The 27704-nt window shown below is 40.9% G+C and overlaps 2 protein-coding genes across 6 annotated transcripts in view; both read left to right on the plus strand.

The window, feature by feature from the left end:
• adcy9 (adenylate cyclase 9) overlaps window positions 1-11919 on the plus strand; it is a 50905-nt gene extending 38986 nt beyond the window's left edge. The window contains exons 8-11 of one of the 4 annotated variants that reach the window (XM_049568120.1): window positions 1768-1916; window positions 2231-2260; window positions 4576-4855; window positions 6111-11919. In XM_049568120.1, the coding sequence (XP_049424077.1) occupies window positions 1768-1916; window positions 2231-2260; window positions 4576-4855; window positions 6111-7169 (1518 nt within the window). In that variant the 3' untranslated portion in view covers window positions 7170-11919. The remainder of the gene's footprint in view (window positions 1-1767; window positions 1917-2230; window positions 2261-4575; window positions 4856-6110) is intronic. The other 3 variants (XM_049568128.1, XM_049568138.1, XM_049568147.1) reach the window with 3 other exon arrangements.
• A 2190-nt stretch (window positions 11920-14109) lies between these two features.
• Window positions 14110-27704, plus strand: part of crebbpa (CREB binding protein a) — a 56126-nt gene continuing 42531 nt past the window's right edge. Inside the window, exon 1 of one of the 2 annotated variants that reach the window (XM_049568228.1) lies at window positions 14110-15045. In XM_049568228.1, the coding sequence (XP_049424185.1) occupies window positions 14958-15045 (88 nt within the window). In that variant the 5' untranslated portion in view covers window positions 14110-14957. The remainder of the gene's footprint in view (window positions 15046-27704) is intronic. The other variant, XM_049568238.1, reaches the window with a different exon arrangement.

The raw sequence follows: 27704 nt of genomic DNA on the forward strand, positions 1-27704 counted from the left end.
AGCCAAAGATAACATCCTCAAATGTCTTTTTTTGTCCACAACTTAAAGATATTCAGTTTACTGTCAGAGAGGAGGAAAGAAAACAGAAAATATTCACAAATAACAAGCTTGAATCAGATGTTTTGACCTTTTTTCATCTAAAAACCCCAACTCAAACCAATTAATTGATTACCATATTAACTAGCGATTAATGGAATAGTTGACAACTAATGGATTCATCGTTGCAGCACCACTACTTTTCATTGTCCTGGATAGTTAACTTTCATTTTGACACTGAGCACGTTTACATGCGCACAATAATCAGATCAATAATCAGGTAATGGTAATAATCCGATTTGACGTGTTTGCGTGCTTTCTCCTCAAGTACATGACATAAAACTCAAACTTCTTGTTACAGTAGGTATTCATATCCTTGAAAAACCTCGAAGTCATATATTTGTAAAATAAAGCACTCATCATGCTGACAGCTTATATTCTTACAGTACTGTTTGTTTTTATCATTAACAAATACATGTGAGAGCATTCTAATGTGTAGTTTATCGATGAGGAGCCAATTTTACATACTTTGGGTAGATTCGTAGTAAAAGTACTGCAAAGAGCAATATACAAGTGTATTGTATATAAACGTGTCACACAAAATGCATAACATATAAGTAAGATAAAATAAAAGTGACAATTTAAACACTGAGAATATAAAAATATGTTATTTTATGTAAAATCTTTATCTGAAAGGAAACAAAAGCTGTCAGATTAATGTAGTGGAGTGGGAGTATAAAATAGCAAAACCCGAAAGAAACCAGATTAAAGGGTATACATGCACCAAATAATCTGACTATTGGGGAAAAGGCTGGGTGTGTTTATCTGATTTCTCATAATCAGATAATGACTTTTATCTGATAAAGCCTATCGGATTATGCTGTTTACATGACCACTTGAATAATCAGGTAACTCCAGAAATCAGATAATGATCGGTTTATTAGTGTGCATGTAAACGCGCTCACTGTTGCTTTAATAGAGTGCTGCTGCATTCAGTTTAATGTCTCAGGTTTGTCTCGTGTCTGGATAGTTAAAGTCAAAGTGTGGAAAAATAAATTTATCTCCTCATCTGCTGTTTGACTCTGGCATGGTTAAACAATAACACCCTGCCTTCATGTCTTGTGCAGTTCATACTCATTGCTGTGTGCAGAGCTTGACGTATGTAAACATATACCAGTCTTCATAAGGAAACGTGTTTTAACCTTCTTTTTAATTTTACCTAAGGACTTCTTGTGACAATACAAATAAAACTACAACTAGAAATTAAAAAAGGTTAAAAAAAAACCTGTTCTACTACAAGTAATTTTAGAAGATAAGGATTGAAACAGAAAATAAAGCCACAAATCTAAAGGAAAAGTTTTGGTTTGCAGTAGCGTAAAAGACTTGATTTTAAGTGGCATAATCAAAAATTGTTTTAGATGGAAGTGTTTATTTTACACTCATAATGCCAGCTTAATGTACCGATATTACTTTACTCACACAATATAGTGTTTTTAGTCACTACATTTTGCAGTAACTAATGTACAGAACTGTCGAAAACCCTTCATTTATTTAGTTTACCTTATACTTACCTCGCCTACACACACACACACACACACACACACACACACACACACACACACACACACACATACTCCTGACAAGCTGAACTGTTTTTGTTCTGTTGTATTTTCAGTATAGCCCTTGTTTGCTTGGTTAGGTCATTTTAATAACTGGCCCCTTTTTCTCCAGGTGACCATGTTCTTGTGCTGCGCCACCATCCTGGCCATCATCCAGTATTGCAACTTCTGTCAGCTCAGTTTTTGGATGCGCTCAGTCCTGGCCACTGCTACAGGGGTCGCCCTGCTGCTGCTGCTGTACAGCCCCTTGCACAGGTATAGGTGAGCACTTGTTATTTGCACACATACACAAATACCAGATGAAAATATATATGGTACATATACACAAGTCAGCAGATGCGGTATATATACACCCATATGTAGTTATACTATCCACTGTGTGCATATTCTCAAACATCTACCCAGCTTCTTTGGTAGCACATATCTCAATCTACCTGTTTTTCAGCTGGTGCAGAGGATTTAATTTGATCTGTATTATATATGTTTGTTCATGTGTGTGTGTCGTGTGTGTTTTTGCTGTGTATGTGCACGTTGACTGGCCCTTTCTCCTGACTGACACCACTCTTGTCTTTCAGCTCCGCTAATAACAGCTTGCCAGTTCATGGGTGAGTGTCTCCGTGGAAACAGAGGGGTTTGATGGATGAGTGACATTTGAAGGGTCAACAGGAGCGACGGCTCTCTTTTATAGTTTTTCCTGACTACTGCTTTCTCTAAGGCTTTTACTCAATCTCACGCTCTCCTGCTCTTTATTCAGCAATCGTTCCTCCGTCTCTCTCTTCTTCCGTCTCTCTCTTCCTCCGTCTCTGCCTGTGTGCACCAGTAGTAATGGCTGCTAAATGTCACTAGTGGTGGAAATGACTCATACAGCCAGTGCTGGCTTGAATTTTGTATTAGAGCCACAAGTTAGCTGACTGCACTGCTGAGGAGGGAGGGAGAGCTGGAAAAAGCTCTTCTGTCTTTATCAGTTAGCATTGTGATTGGCAGCCGCTTCTCAGGGCACACAGGATACACACTACTTGAATCATACTTGAGAGACACATCATTTTATGAGCCAGTGTTACAGTCAGAGGGCTGCTGGTATTTATCAGTTTTTATTAGTCTGTCTGTCAGCAGGGAACCTGATGATTCTTAGGTTTTCAAGGACAGATAACCCTTCAAACCTTTCTTACATTCAGTATGCTTACCTTTGCTAACTACAAATGCTAAAGTAATCAATAAGTAATCAGTAATCAATTTAAAGGGGAAATTTGCCATCTGTATTGTGGATATCCAATCAGTGTTGATGGTAAATGTATTTAACTAAAGCAATAAATTCCTCAGTGCATGCTACACTGACTGAGAAAGCTGAGTTCTTCTGCTCACGGAGGTGTTGAGGCCGTGCCTACATGTCCCAGGATGCATCACAGGCAAGCCCTTTGTACGGCTAATGCAGCCATAGCATCTCTCTGCTCCATTTCTTGGACCGTGTACTTGAATGAAATAATCGAATGAATACGGCTGAATATAAGAGTCAGCCAAAACACTGTAAAATGTATTCTCGTCCATAACATCCTCTGCGCTCATATTTTGGGATGCCGTTTTGGTTTTTGGAAACGTAGCTAGTTTGCAATAGAAACCAAGAGAGCAACGAAGTGTTTTGAGTAGCATCTGGAGCACGCCTCCTGACATGCCAAGTGGCAGCGCAGGATGCAAGGCTATTAAATGAAAGCTGACCTCATGGGAACTAGCTACAATGTTGGAGGGAAACAGCAGACGGCACTAGAAAGAAAGGGAGGGTGTCCGTTCAGGGGCTCTTTGGGTGCGTTTTTTAGCCTTCTTGGGTGTGCTCGGCCTGGAAGAACTTTTTGGTTACGCTCGAATGGATAGTGATGGGTGTTGTCTGTTTATTTATCTGACGATCTCTGTACTGCACACAATGAATTTCCGAAAGGACTAATTAATACCTATCTATACCATACAAAGTTTTCAGTAGTTGTAGAATTGCATTTCTCACCCATATTATTATTTTTCACATAATATATTCCAACCCAAGGCTGACTGTGGACACCTCAGTGAAACAAGTCAGTCATCCTCATGTTCTATAAAAGTGCACCAGTGTAAGTGCAAGTGTAGACAGGATTTTACTGTGTGTGTTGTAACCCAGTGGTACAACGTAATATGATGATGTGACTTCTCTTTTAAACTTGGCTGAATGCAGGAAAAGCAACAGATTTTGCAGCTGCGAACTCGGCTTTGTCGATCAATATAGCACGCACTAAGGAATTTGTTGCTTCAGTGGACTGCATTTATCATCAGCAGTGACTGGACATATACATAAAGTGGTGGATTTTCCCTGTAAGGCAGTGTTCATTGTTCAAAGTACAATTTTTAGATCAGAAATGAAGTGACATAGAAACATTTCTCAGTGCTTCATCTGTATTGTTCACTGCAGTGTACTCCATGTTGCTTGTCAGTTAAGAGGATGATACACACTTTGAATAGTTGGACTTTTGCTTATTTGAGATTGAATTAGTACTCCATATTTCAAGATTTTTTTTGTGTGGAAATATATAATAAATGTTTAATTATATTCCTCATTTCCCACAACCCCAGAGCAGCAGGATAACCATGTTGTTTTCAGTCAGAGATGGACGTATGGGTGTATAGTTGTAGCCAGGCTGTCAATGAGTTGTGAGTATTGGGTGGGAGTTATTGAGGCCAGTAGAGAAGCGCATATTTCTGCCTCCGCTAAAATGGAAAGAATTATACTCTAGCTCATTAATTTTAAGGGACTGACTCCAAAAAAAATCCTCCAGCCTCTATTTCATCTCTGCTCTTAATCCTGTTAATCATTTCCTGTTCTGCCTTACCTTTGTTTGCCATTCCCGTTCAGCTTGAACCACTCTGACATTTCTTCTGTTCTCCCCGTTTTCTCGCTCAGACTGAACATCTCCACATCCAGCGATGGCGGTTCAGTCACCCCTGGTCCTGAACCTCCCCCAAGACCTCTTGACCTTCTGGTCCCAGAGGCTGTCCTGGCCTTCTTCCTGCTACTCCTCCTGGTCTGGTTCCTCAACCGTGAATTTGAGGTCAGCTACCGTCTCCATTACCACGGCAATGTGGAGGCTGACAAACACCGCGCCAAGATCCAGACGATGCGAGACCAGGCTGAGTGGCTGCTGGGCAACATCATCCCCATCCATGTCGCTGACCAGCTCAAGGTTTTTGTAGAAGCTGAAACTAATATGTCAGACTTAATTATGAAGGTTATCAGAACAATGCTTAATACGAGGGGTGAAAGTAGATTTAAGTTCTTACCGGTACTACTACCCCAATCACTTAATATTGTTCTCCTACTGCGAAGTGGTTGAATATTTGGGAACACTACACTGTATAGGAGTGGATTTATTTAATATTTTTTCCTATTGAAAATTCCCCAGAATAATGCAAAAGCACATTTGTGCTTGGGATTTTGGAGACACTACACTTCATGAGTGAAGTTATTGAATATTTTTTGTAGTATTGTTTTAGTACGTTTGTGTTTTAACAACATTTTGCTTTTGAGTAATTGATTCGTTAAGTTTGAATCTCTGAATATCATTCCAACTTTGCCAAAACGGTTTAGCCAGGCAGCTGCTTTCCTCACTTCCCAGTACTGTGTACTGGCATGGAATCTTTTAGTGCCAGTATGCAGTACTGGGAAGAGGAGAAAGCAGAGTACCAGACGATACCAGTCTACTTTTACCCCTGTGCTTATAATATATACGTTTTCATTGTTATGTTATCCTGAACACACCATTTTTAAGGTGATTAGAGATGTTCTGATACCATTTTTTCGTCCTGATACTGTTTCCGATGCTTGAACTTGGGTATCGGCCAATACTCAGAACCGATCAGATACCATTGCGTGGAAAAAAAAAAAAAAAAAAGAACAGTTCTGTACTACGAACCCTGTATGGACGTGAAATAATTACTATCATTGCTGTATGGCATGGCTCGGGTTAAACCCTAAACCAATGGGACTTTTCAGTGAAAGATGTAGCTAGTGTCTGACATTTTGCTAACGGCCAACATAATATGATTCTTCCTCACTGCTCTAAAACAGTAGTTTCCAGTGGCTGCACAATGCACCTTGCTGTGTAGGCTGTTTTATCGTGGTGAAGAACTGATTACTGGGAAAACTGCTGTTTTACTCAGGTGTGAAAGTGCTTTTAACCTTATTAATAAATTATGTGGTATTGGATCAGTGCATGTACTTGCCGATACCCAATCCAGCATTTTAGGCAGTGCCGGAAGCATATCTGATACTGGTAATGGTATTGGAAAACCTCGAAAAGAAATCCAAAAATATATGCGTCCTAGTAATTTTTTCTTAAATGAAGGAAATGAAAAATGACAATCTTGACCTTTTATCACCACTATCATCTACACATTTTAGTGTTCAAAATATTTCAACACATTTCATTGTTTCCTCAGGTGACCCAGAGCTACTCCAAGAATCACGACAGTGTGGGCGTGATCTTTGCCAGTATCGTAAACTTCAGTGAGTTCTATGAAGAGAGCTACGAGGGTGGGAAGGAGTGCTATCGTGTACTCAACGAGCTAATCGGAGACTTTGACGAGCTCCTTCGCAAACCTGAATTCAAAAGCGTGGAGAAGATCAAGACAATCGGTGCCACTTACATGGCAGCGTCCGGACTGAACGTCAAGCAGCTGGCTGAGAATGATGATGACTCTGTGCACTCTCACCTGAGGGCGCTTTTCAACTTTGCCCTTGAGATGATGGGCGTCCTGGACGACTTCAACAAGAACATGCTGGGTTTTGGTTTCAAGCTCCGTATTGGATTTAACCACGGGCCGCTGACGGCAGGGGTGATTGGCACCACTAAGCTGCTCTATGACATCTGGGGAGACACGGTCAACATTGCCAGCCGCATGGACTCCACCGGGGTGGAGTGTCGGGTGCAGGTGAGCGAAGAGAGCCACGCTGTGCTCAGTGCCATGGGCTTAGAGTTTGACTACAGAGGTACAGTGAATGTTAAGGGCAAAGGTCAAATGAGGACCTTTCTGTACCCCAAAAGTGGGGAGAGTATATATGAAGATCGAACGGAGCTGGGCGCTGGTGTCGGAGCCTCGTCCGTAGCATCAACAGCCATTAAGACTTCAGGATCTGTTGCCCAGGCAGCAGCTCCTCCTCCATCTTCTTCCACTCCTCCTCCTTCTTCCTCTCTCTCCACACTCCCTTCTCAACCACAGAGTGCTGTAAGGCCTTCGAGAGCAGGGCCTGAGCCTGTCCACGCTAAGTCCACAGAGGTGAGGGAGGAGGGATATAGGGACCCTCCACACCTTCCTGGGCAGTCCCCTGCCACAGACCTTCACCTCCCTCCCCACTCTGAACTGGGCCCAGAACCTAGTGCCACACAGGGGCCCTCCCAGATGCAGCCTGCTCCTCTCGCACTTCAAGAGGAGCAGGACGAAGAGGCGGAGGCCAACGAGCTAACAAACCTCAACGAGGAGTTTTATGCTCGTCTCTGATCCCTCCTCTCCTCTTCCCCAGTCATCTGCTGCCCCCAGCTGCTGACTCTCCAGGACAGATTGCAGGTGCGGGCAGGATGTCCCTTCCTTTAGGAGTGGGAGAAATGTCTTCGGCACGGATGAAGAAGAGGGAGTTTGCCACTCCAACACAAACAGTGGCTACAGTGGCTGTAAAAATGGCTAGTGAGGTCTTTAATGGGAATGTTGCCCGAGTGCTGGGGTGGGTTAGACCTGTGTTGAGCACAGCAGTGTTTAGAGGAGAAGGCTGAAAGGGGTTCAGAGGGAAGGAAGTTTTGTTGGTGTTGTTCTTGATGTTTTTTTCTTATTCATTTTTGTTATTAAGTGCCTTCAGGACTAGAACAGTGAACGAACAAATATGAATACTGAACAAAGTTTTAACAATCTTAGACTACGGAACATGCTGTGGTTTCTTACTCCATGCTTTTATTTTCAATGCAAGTATTTCTTAAAAAAAAATCATTATTGTTGTGCCATATCGTTTGTTTTAACTTGATCAAAGTCTTGACCTTACTTAAGGGAAAATTATTTTAAGATTCTATATAAGTGCCAGTGCAGCATGATGGGCTGAGCAGGGACATATGGGAAGAATGAGGGAATCACATGAAGCAGTGTTAATTTATGTATTCTGCTTTGACATGAGGGCTTAATACAGTATTCATTTGTGCTAGAGTCTCTGTAAAAAAAAAAGGGGACATGCTACAAAGCAGGCTGCATAGATTTTAGTTTGTGTAGCAGCTAAATGCACATTTTAAGCACAGGTCTTGCACAGTGTTTTCTCGACCACTTGTATTTGGTAGTTATTACCGTGAAATAGCTTTTAAGGACATTTTTAACAGAGTTCTTGTCTGTCACAATTAGTACAATCAAAAAAAGCACAAAATCAAATCAGATAAGGGAATATAGATTTGGAGGAAAAGGTGGTTTTAAAAAGTGAGATCATCACAAAAGCAGAAAGGCACTTTAAATAAACTCAAAGTGATACTCCACCCAAGGTGTGTCTTTTAAGAATGAAACATTCACCCCATGTAGCTCTGAAAAATGTGTGTAAAAGGCGGTAGTTTGATCCTAAACAGCAAATGTGATCCGATTCCGCGGAATCTGACTTCCCTGCTGTCCATCTGTATGTATGCTCAGTGGGTTCCAGTCATATCTCCATCATAGCACAGCCAAATACTTGAGTCTCACGCTGCATCCAAAATCGCATACCATGCACTTCATACCCGATATATGTAGTATTGTTCAACTTGTGTGTGATTAAGTAATATGTATCCCTTGGACGCAATGAGCTGTAATTACAAAGCCACTTCCTGAGAGCCTCCTTGCCGGAGATGTGTAACCACGATAACCTGCGTCAACCTCAGCTCTACCTGCAATTTAAAAAGAATATTTAAAAATGTTTTACACTTTGCAAAGGGAAATCTTGAATTGAAGCTTTATTGAGGTTACAGAGCTGTCTTGGTTGCTGTCAGTCATTGTTTGTTTTGAACGTTGTCATCTGCCGTATTGCAATGTGGGATATCTATGCTGGCGTAGTGTCCAGTGTTTGCGCACTGTAATATTTCACCAGAAACAGTATGCAATTCACTAACTATTAGTTTTACACTAAGTTTGGGACATACTATAAAATCTCACTTACTGCTAAGGTGTATTAAATAGAATGTCAGCATTATAATAATTTGGGATGCACCCTGAGTTTTCTCAATTGACCTGGTCTGTTTGTTCATTGGATCACTCCACTGGGGTTCACTCATAGGCTAGACTGAAAGCTGCTGTGCTGCATAAAAGATCAAACTGCAGACTTGTTGCACCTACCTTTACCTGGAGATATTCTATATTTTTGTTGTTAAAAAAAAAAGACCAAAACCAGTACTTTCTGACTTCCCTTCCCTATCTGTGACTCTAGTATTTTAATTTATATTTTGGGGGATTTTTTATGTCTTTTTTCATTGTAGCAGGCAGTAAAGTAATGACAGAAACAAGGTGAGAGAGAGAGAGATGGGGAATTACATCCAACAAAGGTCTAAGGCCATGCAGGAAACAGGGGACAGCCACTCGTGAGCACTGTAGTTTTTATCAGATGTTCCTTTAGCAGGAGTAAACAGTGCATTTGTCAGGGGCTGTATTCAGTGACAGATGTGGTGTGATGTGAGTGTTTACAGCAGCAGGACAGTGTATGTGGATTAAACTGCAGAGCCCATGTTCATTGTAATGTAGGAACATATCAGCCAGTGCAACAGTGTGGCTCACTGAAGCTTTAAGGTGCAGAGGAAGAAGATATATCAGCCTTTGACTTCATTCATTGTTGGTTTTGGTCCTTTCATGATTTTTTTTTTTTTTTACCAAAGAGCAAAATACACCAGATGTATCCTTTAAAACCTGCAGTGGGGTGAGAGTTTGAGACTCAAAAGATTCTGGGTGGAGTATCACTTGAAGTGGGACTGTGAGGGACAATCACTGTGTAGTTATGATAAATGATAGGATGGTCCATATTGCTGTTGTCAAAGCACAGGTCAACTACAGTTCCTTTAGTACCGTGTTTATAACCTCACAATCAAATTTAGTTCCATTGGTTGCCTTCATCACCAGCAGACAAAACAAACATTGGTCAGTCCATCACTATAGGTTTATTCAACAGTTAGGTGTTGTCTGCCTTTAGCTGTGTGATTTGCTGTTGAAGGGGTGGGACTTTTATCTTGTCACAGCCTTTATACGGAGGGGGCCCTCTACTGTATCGATATACTTAAATTGTGCCACTTAATTGAGTGATCTATAGGTGCAGTGCAACCTAAACTAGCTGATTGTTTTGTGGTGCCTAAAAAGAATGACTGTATTTTTTTTTTTTTGAATATTTTGGTTTTCAGAAAGATTTTTTTATCATGCTGTTTTCATAATGAGGATAGATTATGATTGTATGTTTGAGGAAATTATGCTCGTTGTGCAGGTTTTGCTGCAATTATTTTTTGACAAATTCCATCTTTTTTTTTTTTTTTTTTGTTGCTCTTTTCCAGTTCTTTCATGCTGTCATTAACTGGTCGCTTGAAATAGTGTGGCGATGATGGTGACGTTCTCATCGAATAGCTGGCACCTCTGTCGTTCTCTTTGCTTCTTACTCACTTCATGCTTTTGTCTTTACTCCTCAAAGCACTTGTTCCCCCTGTACTTTGTGTGTATGTGTGCGAGAAAGGTATTTAATATCTATTCCAAGTCAACAACATGGAAAAGATCACTGTAATATGATGCAAAAGGAAATCAATCAAATACATGGCCACTGTTTAACTGTTGTTTTGCTGTCGCTGCCTTACCTGTAGAGGAATTGCACTCACACAGCTGCATTCTTTAAAATGGAGAAAAAGAAAACCCTCAAGTCACCGCCCCACATTTTAGAGCCATATCAACATTTTGGCAAAAGAATCTTGCCTTGAGAAGCTATGAACACAAACGTAGACAAAGAGACAACATGAAAAAGGAGGAACCATCTCTATTTATGTAGCCAACTCCATCTGTAGCATTAAAAAGTATATTTATTTACCTCTGCCACTGTGCACTCCAAAACATACACAACCTGTGCCTTTTAAATTTGGAATATGTTCAGTCGGCATGAGCAAGCTGTGATTATTTGTATCAAATAATCATGATAGTATTAGTAGCATAAATATCCTGAAAATCCAAAGAAGTTTCTCCAGAACTGCCGCTCTAGATTTAGACACAAAACATGCTCTGCCCGCTAAAATCTTTTTCGTTGACATTCAAAATATACATCAACATTTGAACGCAGCGCAACTTTTTTCTTTTTTTGCATAATGTCTGTTCATTTTGATCAAAGCCAGTGTATCTGCACAGATGCAGATAAAGATTAGTCTGCTCTAATATCATTTGCTATTTGTAGAATTATTCCAGCAGTGGCTGCATAGGATCATTTTCAGCCCATGTTGATCCAAACATTTCCAATATCTCCAGAAGTCCAAAAGTCCAAATTTATTTAAGTGTAATCATTTCCAAAATTCACAACATGTTTAATCTAATGAAATGTTCTGCTTCAATCCATGTTTGTCACCATTTAACCTTTTAAAAACATTGTCACTGCTGTCAGTAAAGTGTTTGCTCTCCTGCTTGCAGCACACAAAGGGAGACACACACCGGTGTTAACAAGGCGGTCTAGCAGCATTTTAACAGCACCGTAAATTACATTTATTTATTAAAACAGTGGTTCTCAAACTTTGTCTGTCATCCCCCCCTTAAAAGCTAAAGAAATGTCCCCCACCCCCCTTTTTTTTCTTATTAGGCCTAATTATTGACAATTATTGAGGAAGCAACTAACAAAAAAGGATCCATGTTGAATTTTAGTGAAGTAAAGTTCAGCATCATAGCATCAGTAAACTCTCAATCATATTTTTTTAACTTTATTTCATTCCATATTTTTCCCCTGTGGAATTATGGCCCCCCAGGAGGACCCGTCCCACATGAAAAAAAAAATGGATTTGATTAAAAACAAACAGACTAAACCACCAAAAAAAATCTCATTTAATCTGAAAAACCACTTAATTCAAATTAAGGATTCCTTTAAGGATTTTTTTTCTTTATTTAAGGTGATGGCATCTTAAAATATGATAGCATTCGAAACTTCAATGGAAGCTCCAAATGTTAAAAAAAAAAAAAAAAAAAGACATTCGATACAGCTCACCACACAAAGTAATGAAAAAAGAATATCAGACATCAGTTTTGAATGAAAGTCCTTGTTTTCCCCACATCTTCCAGATTACCCCTCTGCCTCACATTGTTAGACAACCCTTGGTCATTTTCAGGCTGTGTCACTGCAGCCCCAGCATGCACAGCAGTGACAGAAACTAGCCATAGTAGATTAAAGGTGTGGGGCTCCACAGGTTGGTGGACACACCACCTCTCCAGTAGTGCACACCTGTACACACATATGAATAAAATATTAAAGTGAACACTGCTGGCTCTGTGATCTGTGAACAGTGTGTGCAATCTTGTTTGCATGGGAGTGAGTGAGGAGGTTTCTTCTTTGCTAGACACACTACAGTTTTAGTTTTTTTTCTGCATCATATCATCCTTTTTTAAATTTTAATTTCATTCTCTCCACAGTTATGTTGAACATTACATTTGTATTGCCAACACGCAGGGTTATTCAAATCACTAGGCTTTGCTCATTTAAGGTTACTTGGATTTTATCCTTCTCTGACAGTGTGTTGATATGTGATGAGTGTGTGACAGGATCTGTTTTAGTTTTGGCAGAGGGAAAGAAGTGCCCCTAAGTCTGGTGCTGCAGTTAAAAATGCAATCAAGAAAACAGCCAAGTGCATTGAGGAGAAGTTTAAGTCATCCCTTTTTGTTGAAGAAGTGTGATTCTGCTTTGTGACAGAGAAATAAGGGAAAAGCATTGAGTGTTTTTATTAGCACTTGTAAAAATCATCACAGCAAAAAAGCATCGCCTAATCACTCATTAAAATTGTGACAGCTCTGCATCTTTACATCATAAATTTTCAAGTAAATTCAACCCGTATGTGTTTTTAATTACACTGGGACAAAAGATTAGACAGACTTGTTTGATTTCAAATCTTTGTGTATTTGTGTTATGTTCATGAATGAGATGTATTATGTATGTTTTGTGCACATTACCCATGTATCATTTATCAACACATGATCGTAATCTGTACACATTTGCACAAAGCACTCAGTGTTTGTACATATGCAGTTATTTTATGTCACATATGATTTTTTTATACATGTGCATGTGTCAGATTTTGCTAGAAAACAATGAAAAAGAGACACGTATTATCAAATTGATTCAATGTGTGTCTGTTTGAGTAAGTGTGAGTGTTATGATTTTATTACTCTTTTTTTTCCAGTATGAGAGAAATAAATCTCCAAGCAGAAAACTATTGAGTGCACTGTGAAGTATGAAGATGACTGAGTTCATGTCTAACTGTATATGCACATTAGCCTGATAATCAGACTGAATTGCCATTTTGTTTTGTTTTTAAATTGCAGAGGAAATCAGAGATGAGGGCTGTATTTATATTGCAGGTTGGCCAAGTTTTAGGAAAGCACCCAGATAATCCTGACACTGTCAGTAAAGTGGAAATCTTTCTGATCAGCCAGCTGATGACTAAAGAGCAGCTTATACAGTATACTTTGTTAAATATTCACTGCCCGAACCTATGTAAGTTTATGGTTTGAGTTTGCAATCTGTAGTAATTCAGTTTTAGCAGCAAAGCAAATGGAAAGTAAGATCTAAAGACCAGCTATAAGGATGAAAAAGTTCAACAGTAGAGATCAGTCAAATGTGATCAAAAAGTAAATCAGCAAATTGATGTTATTGGCATTTTTTATGTGTATTTTTCTTGCAGCTTTGCTCACCTGCAGGGAGGACTATAATGACATGCACAAACATGTGCCTTACTTTTGATGCAGAAAATCATATTATTAAAAGAATTCAGCTCCTGTGAAATGTTTATCTTCAACTAAAAGACATACATAAAGTGAGTCTAGGTTGTAACATGCCTTTTTAAAATGTTCTTCAGCCTTTTAAATTAAGGAGAGAGGTAGCCCTGTTACCATTATAGCATTGCACTTGTTGAGTGTATTATAGCTGTATTGAATTTAATATCTGATGTTAGAATTTTGGTAGTTTAACTCATAAAATAACATGCAACATTGAACTAAGATTGATCTGCAAAATTATTATTGTTGGCTTTTTTATTCAACATATTAACACTGATATTTTAATAATTTATTTAATACTAATTTAACCATGATGCACATGTAAAAATGACTTATGAACTGACTTGTACGCTGTTTCTCTGGCGGTGCTGTGGCGCCCCCAGCGGTTGACAGGAGCGGTGTTTTCACGTAGGGCGTGATAGCGCGGCCCCTCCCCCTCCACAGCCGATCTGGAAAAGAAAAAAAACTTTTTTGTATCGAAGGAATCAACAGCCGCCATCTTGTCGTGGCTCGGAATTAGGATTTCGGTCCAACACTGGTTTTTACGTAGAAATCGAGCATCCTTACCGCGATATGACAGCGTCCTTCCCCCGAAAACGAAACCTTAACGTCGCCTCGGAGACATTTTGTGCGAAAAAACGGGAATTGGATCGGTGGTCGTCGGGCAAAAAGGCTCCGTATATCTGATTTCCCCTTCAGAGTGCGGCGATTCAGCCCCTGTCGCCGTTCGGGAGCAGCATTGTTTACCGTGGGCAAGCGGAGACCAGGTCGTGACTTTCGAGGTGATTTGCAAAAATACAGCATTTTTATGCAATTGTGCATTTTTGTGGAGCTTCGCGCGATTTTTGCATGAAGAAATTTGACGTCACGCAAAATGGGTACTTGGAAGATCTAGAAATTACGACCTTTCCCCCGGAATGCAGCAGTCCACCTGATTTTATTGGATTGTCATTTTGAAGTGTGATTTTTACATGGGGGATATTTTATTTCGGGTTATTTAACGATAATAATGTGGGTGTTGGGTGTTGGATTATCATGGGGTGAATGGCGGTGGCGAAGCGGGGCGCTATTGCATCACTTTTGAAAGACACTGACTCTCACAGCAAGGAGTAACGTTAGCTAACGCTAACAGTTAACTTAGCTGGTAGCAGGCAATTAGCTAGCTATTAGCCGGTTAGCTAACGTTAGCAGGCTGCCAGCTTGCTAATGTGTTAACCGGGAAGGTTCGGGTTGATAAAACAACTTCCCTGTCATAAGGTAAATATAATTATCAACTTAAGTAACAAGACGGACAAGAGAACAACTATGGCTGAAAACCTGCTGGACGTCGGACCTCCCAACTCAAAGCGGCCGAAGCTCAATTCACCTGCCCTGTCAGCGTCTGATGGACCAGGTAAAGGCCTCAACACCTTCTGCACATGTAAACACCACTATTATGGACATTTACACTTAACATTACCGTGTGATCCTGTTTCCTGAATGCATTGACTATACCTGTGCAACACAGTTTGAAGTCACCAGGTCAGCTAGGTGTGCTGAGCTGTTAGTAACGTTATTAGTTACGGTGGTTTTACTGCAGTGTTGTGGTTTGGTTCTGTGGTAAGCATGTAATTGCAAGGACCTGCCCTCGATTGCCAGTTTAATAGGGACCATTTCTTTGTGCCCATACAGTCCTTAGACAGTAAGAGACCCGCTATTAACTCTACCTTCTTGAGGCATAACACAGTACATTTCAGCAGCATTACAAACTAGAGTTTTCAAATGACATCACAGTTAAAGCAACGCCTTTCTTTAAGTGAAGTAAAAAAAAAAAAAAAAGCTGCACAGCTCAAGATTGTAAAGTTGGAGGTCTTGCAGCGCTGTTTCATTACACTGCACCAGCTTAACTGACTGTATCAAACTGACAACAGTGTATCTGCTTGATTTGTTCCCTACAAACCAGTAAAACACTCGGTGCAGGAAGTTGCAATATTACTAATATATTTCATCATAGATTCATTGGCATGATGGAGACCCAGGGATGTCTCAGAGTCTGATTTTATTACTTGCTCAAAAGATGGAAAGTCTGTACATATTCCGATTCAGACTTATCAGATGCTGCATCACTTCATGGCAAACTGCTCAAATGAATGGAAGTGCTTTAGAAGAGCCAGGCCAGCATGGAATTTGATTAGCTGTATTAGACATAGATTTCAGATGAAGAGAGATTTTATTTTATTTATTGCTGCCAGCGTTCAAGTCTGTGAAGTGTGATGATCAGGCGTTAGTCAATTTAGTTACCAAGTTTAAAAACGTGAATAAGCAGACAAAAACACAGTCATCTCCTTGGCCACAGCACCCCGAAGCAAGCATATGAACCCACAGACTAATGTGGATGTGACCGGGTGCCTAACATTGTACGGTAAATATTTTATTTGATGTAGTTCTTACTGATTGCGTTTTACTTTATGGAAGAAGAAATGTCTTTCTGTTTTGTATCTTGACTGTCTTAGTTTGTTAGTTTTAGTTTGAAATGCTTCAATGATATGAATGTAATGAATTACTGCGTCGGCCAAAAAATAAGATGAGCCTGATGATAAGATGACTCCCCTTATTGAACACCTGTTCCCCATAAATACAACTTAAAGGAAAAATAAAGCAATAACAAGCATTAGTGTAATACCGTATTGAATACCTCCTTCATTTATTGTTTCATTTTAAAACACAGACTTTAAAAACACTGAAGGAGGTATTTACTGGTGTAGTAAACATGAGAGACTTAGTCACATACTTACACACTCATGAGACTCTTGAAAGCGGGTGGTTTCAAGACAAAAATTTTTCACAACATTTTTTTTTAACACTTAAAAAGTATCTCCAGGCGTGCCATTTTCTGACATGATGATATGATACTCTGTGACACCATGTTTCTTGGCTGCTTGACAGTTGACGCTGATTCATTTCAGCGGTAAAGAGGTTGTTAGGAATTTATTTTCTCAGTGGCAGTGGAACATGTAACATTAGCCAGCAGACAACTCCTGTTGGCTGAACTAGGTTTACTAGACACTAGGGCTGTACCCACATATTCGGATATTCCTTTCTATGGGTAGGTATTCGTTATGAAAATTTGGTATTCAATATTCGTTTTTTTTATTTACTTTTTTATTACTATTATTATTAGGCTATTATTTTTTTTACATATTTTTTGGTGCTAAATGTAGTCTTTTGTTGTTGGTAAATGTAGGTTATCAATAAAAATCAAAACTTTTAAATTACATTGTTAAAAATGTGAAAATATAGTATCGCCTACCAACGGAGCTTGTGCGCATGGCAGGCTTGAGCGCATCCATCTGAGGCTGTGGATCAATGCCAAGTTTTACCACTTTATCACTATTCCCTCTAACTTGTAGCTCTTTTTTCGTTATCTTTTGAATTTAATATGAATTATGGAACCGTTTTTGTCAACGTTTGTTTCCCCCGTTTTGTACAATAAATTATTGTTTAAAGTTTCAACAAGTTTCTTTTGGAGTGCGTGACACAAGTGTGTTTTGAAAACGGCCGCGGACTGTCACCTGCTCAACACATCAGTACCTTCGGATGCCATGACAGTAATAGCCAATAATGTCAAAATATCATTTACAGACTGATTTAACAGATGATCACTGCTGCCCAACCCGCAGGTCCATTTGCGGGTTCTGCGGGTTACGGGTCGACCCGCGCATCACTACTCAGCTCAGTCTATAAGGCTGTACACAACAGTAGACATGATATTCTATTCAGGCTGGCAGAACCAGCAGCGCATCGGCACAACAGTGCACGGCACTGCTGATTAACCATTTTATTGCAGCACAGAGTGTCTGCCAGCAACCAGTTACTTGCAGAGGCTTCCTACAACTTGTTTCAACGGTTCCGATTTAATCAGAAGACAAATTAAACAGGATGACTAACCAATGTGAAAATCAAAAGAAAGCATAGAATAATGTACTGAAGGAGACTGTTGTGCCATCACATTTTTTTGTGGTTTGAGAGCAAAGATCCGGTCGCTGCTGTGCAAAACTCCGCAATACAATTAGGTCCGAAAAAACCCCGGAGGAGTGCTTCGCAAGGAGTCTTTGAAAGGAGTTTGAAATATCCGTTTGAAACGAATATTCGAATATTCTTTATAAATTCCTGAAGGTCCGGATGTTAAATGTTAAAAAAAGGCATTCGGGACAGCCCTACTGGACACTACTGTGACTGATTTACAATGGCAGACACGGGTGGAAGATGGATGAGTAGAAACTTGGTAGCCTAGCAAATTAAGGTGTAAATGACCCGTATTACAACAATCTGTCAAACCTGCAACAATCATTGTTTTTAATGTTAAAATGGATTGAAACCACAGAGATCACAGACACTTAACGGTTAGCCTCTTGTAGATCAATGTTTTGGTTTTACTGCCCACTGATTTACTGTGTGGATGACTGTGAGCTGTTCTAATCAAACCTCGCAGGCAACTGTTTGCACAAAAAGCTCTGGTAAAACCACAATGTGTCCAGATAAAACACAGACAAAGTTACCAAGTGGTTGAAGAAAGAAAGACATCTATCCGGTTAAGTTTTTTTTGGGAGTTGGCAAAAGCTAAGAATGCTAAAAGGTCAACATGAATCCAAATAAATGATAATGTTGGTCCGTGTATGCTGGGTGTGTAAGTAGTGAATGTTCTTTTTTTTTCCCCCAATACATTTCAACTGTAGAAATTCCATATATGAGTAGTAATGAGATGGCTGCTATTGGTCAACTTGGTTTGAAAAATTTCTGCCCTAGTGGTAGAATTAGGTACTGTTCACATTTGAACTGGTACCAGTGGCTAGAATTTTGGTACCCAATATCCAACAGTACCTTTTTTTGGTACTTTATTATCTCTGTAATAACAAAAATGTAATTTCAGTTGTAAAAATAAGTAAAATTTTCTTAATTTTAACATTGTTATTTATTGAGATCATCATATCATTTTTTTGTACCTGCACATTTCACGCCACAGATGTACTCTCAATTTAATCCATGCAGCTGTCTGCACCGGCTCTGTGCAGGCTTGCGTCTCTGCTGCCTCTCATGGCCATAACCACAATCTGAAACGATTACTCACACTTCAAGTCTATTTTTTATTCATTGTTTTCAACAATATGTGCATAAATGCGAGGTTGATGCCCAATAAAGAGGCAATGGAGAAAATACATTTATCTACATTTTGCAACCTAGGCAGAGCAGAGTGTGCTGTCTCTGGACAGAGCCAGACAGAGCAGCAAGAGATGGGAACTTCTTGGGTATTGAGGAGCTGCATTGTTTATCTATGGGCAAACTGAAACCTACACTATGGGTGGGCAATATGGCCCTTAAGTACTGTCACAATATTTCAAAGTTTTTTTGCGATAATGATAGACAGCTGACAGAGTTTACTCTAAGCAGCAAGTTAGTGAAAGTGTCTGGAAAGTCTGGGGCTATTCATTAAACACTCAAGGCTGTAGTCTTGGATGCCCAGGCCTAACACCGCCACTGATTCCACATAAATGAAGTCGCTCCCCTTTTGGGAGCTAACTCCTCCTCCATGGAGCTAGTAAATTGCTTTCAGCCATGCTTGTTGCGGTGCGCACAGGGTTTCAAATGAACTATTTTGTCCACCTGCTACTGTGGCTGGTGAATTTCAAAATCTACTAGCCGGTTGATTACTGTTGTTTTTTTGGCTGGTGAGTGAAGCAAATCTAGCATATTTAACCATCATTGGGCTAGTACCAAGTATTGAAACTTCTCCAGTTAATTACTTGCACTTGATCTTTTGTGCAGGGGGTCTGATCCCGTACCATCCAGACTGCCCTATGGATTAGCAAACTTTCTGTTGCTGCTGTCTCCAGAGTCGGAGAACAGTTGGTTTAACGTCTGCCCGGTTAGCACCAGCTCACATCCAACACCAGGCCATTAAATGGTCCCAAAAAACTCATGCTGAAACGGCTCAAACATGTTGATAAATCTGTTAATAAATATTAGGTAATGTTAGCTGTGTAATGCTAAGAGTTAGCCCTGTCACTGTGTGTGTGAGCAGGTGTACTCGCACCAAGTGTCCCTGGCGTGGGGCTCAAACATCTGCAGCAGCTAAAACCCATACAGGCAGTTCAGCTGGAATGCCATCAAAATGTTCAAAAGTATGGCTGTACTACATGCCACTCTATTCAAGTACACTATTGGTATTGGTATCACTTAGAGTATACTGGTATTGGTACTGGTATCGTCATTATTTAAACCATACCCAGCTTAAGGCTGGCCGATATGGACAAAAATTCATGTCTCGGTATTTTCTTTTACTTTCTTTTACCTCCAACAGGTAAAAGAAGTTTACCTGTTGGGGGTGAGCTGTTTGCAGAGGTGCAGTAAGAGCCTGTTGTCAGCAGCTCTTCATCAACATCTCACTGTGGCTGTTTCTGATTTTACTCTTCCTCCTTTGAATCCCTATGTAGTCTTAAAAATAAAAGTCCCACATCATTTTGTTAGGTTAAAAACTTTTATTGTGAAGCAGCAAAATCAGGAAATGTTGAGTTTTCGAGCAGCAACTTCACACAACTTCTAATACGGTGGATAGTGAACATAAACAGTAAAATAAAGCAGATAACTAAAGTAAAAATAGGACGCAGGAGACAAACTAAACTCCAAACCATTCAGTTAGAAGCTACAGAAGTACTGAAAGCTGAACACAGACTTTAAAAAGGGCCTTTCTCTCTGGTCTCCTGCAGACAGTGGTGAGAAGAGTCTCACATCACACAAGGCTTGTTTTGGGGAGAGAGTTTTAGGGGTGTTGGCTGGGGTCGGCGAGACTCCACCGCTACCCGCTTGAGGGTGGGCAGGCCGGCTTTTGGACCTACTCCAGAAAAGGAGAAGATGCGCAGCTCGGCGTGGCACCGGGCATCTAAACTGATAACAGAAATACTAATCGGCGTAGCGTGACTTGACAGGACGCGGCTATAAATTACAGAGGAAAAGGCCCACAGTATTGTACGCGTGCTACTGCGGTACCTTCATTCATCTCACAGACTGATTTAGCGTAGCTTGTGCAACATATAGACTGAAGTTGCACTATAGACTAATGAACAGACAGATTAAACAGGAGCAGGTCTGTGTCTCTGTGTCAATGAAGAAACTGTGAGTGAGTGAGGGGGCGGAGCTGTGCGGAGTGCGTGAGATAGGAGAGATGAACACAGGTATGCATTATGTGGCGCAACTTGACCCTATATCGATACCAACAGTATTGTCTAAATCTATATCTTGCTTGAAAGTATATTGATGTATTGCAAAAAAAAAAAGATATACTGCCCAGCCCCAGCCTAGCTCTAGGCGTAATTTGGTTGGTTCTCTTAAAAGTTTAGTACCCCAACCCCAAACAAAAGTCTTTATTTGTGGTAATAAGGTATTTTTTTTAACCATATGTGAGTGAAGTTGTAGAAATGTAGATCTGTATTTGTAGCTAGGCACATATGTTTCTCGCGGGCCTCATGTCTATCAGATGGCACATGTTCTTCATTGAGTTTGATTCTGTTGGTCTGCAATAAAATTAATAAGTTGGACAGCTTTTCAACAAAAGCAGCTGACACAACAACAATGAATTACAACGCCCATCACACATGGCGGAGGCACCACATGTCTGCAGCGATCAATCATTAAATCCGCCCCGCCTACTCTTTATAGTTTTCGCCAGTTACAATTGGGACCTAACGGACCCCATGGGACAGGACTGGGCAACGCTGTCATCAGCTGTAAATTACTGTGGATAAAGAGTTGGCTTTCATTCTTCGATGACTGTCAAGCGTGGAGCTTTGTGAGCAGCACCCCTCTTCCCTGACATCTGGCCTTTGGCCTTTGGAGTAGCACCTGGTTTAAGTTGCACATCCTATTTTGGGGTGTACTGTAGCTCATGTTTGTGGAGAGTATTTGCATAATTAGATGTGGTAAAGCATTTATGCATGCAGTGTGCGTGTACTTTATTTTGTGTGCGTTGGGGGAGGTTCCTTTTTATTGTAGTGGAAAGGAGCAAACATGTGCCGCCTGTCTTTCTAATCAGGCCATGTGTCACCTTGTAGGGTTCTCCATTCCCCTTTGTTCACAAAAAATCCATTGGTTGCGAGCATAGGTCTGATTAAGATGTCTTGACACTGTAGTGACTCCTCTAAATTGGAACAGTGGTTGTTAAGTGTTGATACCCATCCAGAGATGAGTATGTTCATAGATCACATTTTAATCATAGTCAGTGTCTGCCACCCTCGTCGGTGCGATGTCCCTGCATCGTTGGCCTTTGATGGCACTAGTTGGCCTTCTTCCCGCCAATTCAGCATGTTGAATGAGCAGAGCCCGTCGGTATTTTAAATCACTGATTGGCAGTTTAGCTCAGCGCAGGTATAGAGAAACAGTAGTGAGGAATGTAAACCAATAGTTAAAGGTCTTTCGATTTCTGTATCTGAATGATCATTGCAGAGAACTTGCTGTCTGCTGGTATGGATGAGTTACACAGGTGCAGAACATAAGCACTTGTTGGCTGTCAGTTTTGTGTGTTCATGTGCAGTTTTTGGCGGAGATTCGGCGACGAGATGTGACACAGCTGGGGGCTCTTGTTGCCGCTAGTTTGCTGAAGTCAGTTTGGTGTGTCTGGGCCTTTAGGATGTGTTTGCCTCTTGATTGAAGCCACAAGTGTGCTTAAACCTAACAAGTGAATATTTCATACATGCCTTGCACAGGTTTTAGTTCAACTCTGTGTGTCAGTCACCACTGTGTCAGGGCCCCCCCCCCCCCCCCCCCCTCCCCAAACAGCCAAATGTTCACTTACCACTGAGCAAATGGCACCTTTAAGGCCTAACAGGCAGACAGTAAGCTCATGACACAGCCGCTAATGGAGCCATTTATGCCTCTGACTGCGGGCAACCGGAAAAACCCTAAGGAAAAAAGGGGGAGAAGCAGAATGGACAAGGGGAGATGGCAGGATAATGTGACACCACCTACGTACCCCCTTCTGTGTGAAGCATTTATGACGTCATCTTGGTTTTTAGCTGGCTAATTTTTTGTGTCTGTGCATGTACTTAGCCTGTATTCTCCATGTTATAGTACAATCTGTTTTTCTTAGCGGGTGCTGCTGTTTTTCTTGATTCCACTTGCAGCTGTGTGCAGCTGTGTGTGTGGTAGAGAAAAGTGAGAGTGAGGTTGAAAAACGTGCGTTTGGGTGTTTGTGTACAACCTAGAAAATCCTGTTTTTTGTTGGTCCAAACATGAAAAAAATGATTTTCCAACTATAGGTTTTCCTCCATTTTTTTTTAATTAAAAGACATAAAAAGGAGTAATTCTGATCTGTCCTAAAGCACTTGGCTGGAGAAAGCAGCTCTTTCCAGCTGCTTTGGGCGGATTTGAAATGAAGCCTTGCATAGGCTAAGCATTAAATCTCTTGCATCTGCATTTGGCTGAACCCCCTCACATTTTACAGAAGGAGATGACCTTACTCATTCCAGCAAATGTAATATGTCACTGTGACTTAATAATTAAGAGAGTATATGAGGCGTATAGCCCTGTGAGGATGAGAAGCAGGAGCATGCTTTGTATATATAATGTTTTATATTCAAAAAGTTAACGTAGAAATGCATGGGTCAAGTGAGGCAAAAACAAGATGGAGAACTGAATAAATCCAGTACAGGAAGCAGCAGTGATTTAGGAGCTCCACTGGTCACATAACCATGCAAGTAGTGTTATCTCCATGAAAAGTCAAGAGTGGCTATAATTATTATTAGTTTTTTTAAAATAGCAATGTATCAAATGACAGTGTGAAACAACGAGACATTAGGCGGTTTCAGACCAGAGGAGCTTTTCATAGTTCTAAGAACAATGTTTTAAGAAACCCCCTTTGTGATTGTGTCCGCACTGCAAAAACTGGGAATTGCCGTAGTTCTCAAAATGTTGGTTGAGGTATTTTTTTTTAGCTCCTGTTTCAGAGTAGATACCCTCCCAGCATGAGAGGAAACTTGAGTTACGGAAGTGTTCAGTGATTGGTCGAACACATGAAGCTGTGAAGCACCGGTCCGGCAGCCACCATTTTTAATAAGCCATTAGGCATGCAAACAAAACACAAACAGACCTTGACGGTCCAGACTTTACTGAGCATATATGCAATGGGGAAATACAATGCAATTTTGACTCATCAAAAGGAAAGTGACGTTGCTATACCAACCGCCAGCTGGCGAATTTCCCCTTCAGCGTTCCTGTTGGAAGTTAAAATGCAAACAGACAAAAAGCCCTTGAAGGCATGTAGTTCTTGGGGGACCTCCCCCGTTGGCAGCTCCTTTCAAAGACCCAGAATTGTTTGGTACAAAAATGCCTGATGTCAAAGGTGTTACTCGTATTGAGGAGAGAAACTTGTACTGTAACCAAAATATCTCTTTAACAGCCAATTTTTTAACTATTCCCAACTGCACTCTCTACACTCTTCTTTTATATTTTTCTTTACAGTCAGCAGCACAAGTAAAGAAATGAAATATATGTTTATAACACAGCGTAAAATACTCAACTAAGTCATATGGGCATTTGTAAGCTTAAAAACTGTAGTTGTTGCAATTGTGTTTTGTTTGATAAGCAATGTTTACCTCTCCTCTCTCCTCTCTCCTCTCTGGCGACTTATGGTAGTGTAGCAGGCCTTACAGAATATGATCAGATTTATGGTTGTCATTGAGGTGCTGCTCAGCTCTAAACACTAATGTCTGTGATTAATTTTTCATGTCTGATGTTTTTGACTTGGTGTAAGTTGTGGTTTGCATGCTGCATAGCTCCCATTACTGTGGATGTAATGTTGTCTTGCGTGACATACTGAAGCCCAATTTGTGTAAAATACTTAAACGTGAAGTTCTACAACTTAATATGCAAGTAGGTTTGACTATGTCTTCATGAGTTCAAGGACATATGGAAACTTATTTTTTATTGAGTGAAATCCTCCATGATTCTGTAAGAACTAAATCCATACAGCTGTAACTTAAAAGCATCTCATCAGATCTTTTCCCCACACCTCCCTCCAACTTCAGATGTTACTACCCACTCCAAGGACCCCTCAAGTATTGCTGGAAAAGCACCGGAGGATTACCCTCCCAGCTCTAAGTGGCTGTTTTGGACTTCCTAGTGTGACACTAGACAGCAAGTGAAAGGCCGGGCAGCCATGCTGCACCTGTCCCTCTAAGGCCAGACACTCGGCCCTAGGGCAGGATGACAGACGTCCCCAGTCTGGAAAACTGTTGGGGCTGCTTTGCGGGTATTTATAGCCACCAACTTCCAGACAGAAGCCACAGGGGATATTAAAAAAAAAAGAAGAAGAGAGCATTGTGGCCATCAGTCAGTTAAGGAAGGGGGATAATTGGGTGAAAGATCATTAGGAGGATGGAGTAATGGCGAACAAATGGAAGAGAGGAAAGTGAAGAAAGAAGGCTGTGAAACGAGAAGAGTAGTGCTCCATTTCTGTTTCCCCCTACCCTTCCTTCCATGGTTGGGGCTCCCCTGACTGCATGTGGCGCTACCTAACCAAAACATTGCTTTGCATTTTTGGTCTCCAGCCAAGGAGCCTGGGGGCAAGGTCGCACAGAGTGTGTGTGTGTGTGTGTGTGTGTGTGTGTGTGTGTGTGTGTGTGTGTGTGTGTGTGTGTGTGTCCATTCAGAAATGAATGCAGGGCCAGGCCTGAGCGCATGTGGTTGAATTGAATGCTGGTGTTCTGAGAGCATCCATGTGGCTGCTGGTTAGGGAGGAGGGGCTGAGAGGAGCGAGGGAGGGAAAGACGGATGGTCCCTTCAGCCTTAAACAAGCTTCCTCCACATGGAGCACCTGCTTGCCTGATGCCAGGGACAGACAGCGGGCTAGCGCGGCAGATCTGGAAGGCTGTGTTTACTCAGGGAAGTACGTAGGCCAAGTGCCCTCATTAAAGGCTGGATTCTGACTGAATCTCAATGAAGACATCCAGCAGCAGCAGACGGCAGATAGGAGAGTGACTGCCTCACTCTCTCTGCTCAGTCCTGTCTTTTCCCAGCCTGTAGCATTAAGACCAAGGCCCTGTTCATTACATGTCAACAACTGACTGCTTGATTTGATTTTGATGTGTTTTTTTTCCCCGATAAAGTGACATTCTTTAGCTCTCACTATCTTCAGCTGTGAAGTAAGATGCTGTCACTGTAGCGATGGTGCCACCGGCCACTTACATGCTAATAATGGCCTCTATACTTTCAAAATAAGAATATGCTTTTTTTTACATGACAACTGTCAAAGAATAATAAATCAGTTCATTGGCGTAATCGATTACAGGAATATGTCGATTTACAAACTGGCCACACTACCTGCATGAGGTTGGGACTTCTGCCTCACTGAACAGATGCAGCTGGCATGCTTGTGGTGTTCATACAGACAGTGTGCTGCTGTGACCTGGCTTCAGAGCTGCCTGCCGCTGTAACCACTGTATTTCCTCAAATGATACTGCGCTCATCTATGGCGCCATGCAAGCTACTGTGTTGTCAGCAACATGGAGGCAGTGTGGCCTGGGTGAGCTGCACTCAGTCAAAGCAGGGATTCCTCCAGAGAACAGGAGTGCAACTGTTTTGTTAAAGATGGCAGCAGACAACACCGTCCTGTTTATTTTTTGTCCTCATTTATGCATGATGTATAAGGATTATCAACAAGCTGCTTGTGTTTTTGTTGGTTATAGTCCTGGAAGCTTTCGGCACCACTGCTTAAATTACACCATGCGTCATCTGATGCTGTTGTTTGGCAATTTTATGTTTTCTGTCTACTTTAACAGCCATGCACAAGTGAAAAAAATGGCATAGCTAATGTAAAAGACTGCTTAAACAAATATTAATGAGACATGTTTCTGATATTTATTTTTGAGTTAATTTTATTTCTATTATAATTCAGTGATAAATAAATATCTTAAGAATAATAAATGAATTCATTGTTAGATTGCTTGACTAACTGAAAAGGTAATTGTTAGAGTAGTTGATAAAAAAAATAATTGTTTGAAGAAACAAGTTAGTTGAATGAGAATTAAGACGAGCATTTTAACCTGCAAAAATGATGTCAGGCTTGGTATAAGCCTGAGCATTTAGATCAAAACCCGCGCTTCATTTAAACAGGCAAGGGGCTGCATTAGCAGGGACATGTTGCTTCAGGTATCCATGACAGATGATTATCTGATGCTAGAACACAGCACACCACTTTGTAATTTACCAGCAGAAAGGATTTTACAACTTTATATCATGGTGGGATTTTTGTTTTCTTCATGACAATCTCAAGTAATAGCTGAGCTTACTTCACACAGAGCTGAAGTCAGTCTGAATGCAGTTTGTGCTTATTCATTGGAAGAAAACACAAGTCGTTCAAGTTTTCCCAATAAAAACCATGTGGTGGCTGAGGTGAAATTACTATAATTGTTTTAAAATGCTGATATTATTTCTTACCCGAGTGTCCTGCACATACAAAATATCCCTGCAGCACAACTCCTTACTATTTGAAAGGATATCGTGTTGGTTTACTATTACTTACAGATCATTTTTGCAAGGTATATTGCACAACAGCGGATTGTAAAACAGGAACCAACCACTGGTGGCCTAGACAGGTGCAGAGCTGCAGATGACAGGTGGTTTTTTTTTTCAGTGTGAGTGTTCACATAACTCTGACATGTCATGAAGGTGAAGATTGGCAAACCTACTGCAAAATGCTTTATCATATTAAAAACCACCTGTGCTCCGCCTACCCTTATGCCGGATTTCCACTGGATGCGTGTCCGTTGCAGAACGGCAGCGCTGGTTATCTGCTGCGTGCTCCGCCGTCTGTCAATACCCACCGGCTGCGTTTGCTGTGCGGTGCGGTGCAGCTCCGCCGGAAGACATCTCGGTGCACTGCCATGATTAATATCTCCTCGTCCATGGTGTTCACGGGGTGAAATGACGTCTGAAAACCTCTGACCTGTTGACTTCAGGCCTGCCTCTGTCCATTATGTGGTTTTTAAGGTGTAGTGCAGGGAAATATGATCCGCCGTGAACACT

This window comes from Epinephelus fuscoguttatus, linkage group LG3 (genome assembly GCF_011397635.1).
Source record: "Epinephelus fuscoguttatus linkage group LG3, E.fuscoguttatus.final_Chr_v1".
NCBI classification, from domain to species: domain Eukaryota; kingdom Metazoa; phylum Chordata; class Actinopteri; order Perciformes; family Serranidae; genus Epinephelus; species Epinephelus fuscoguttatus.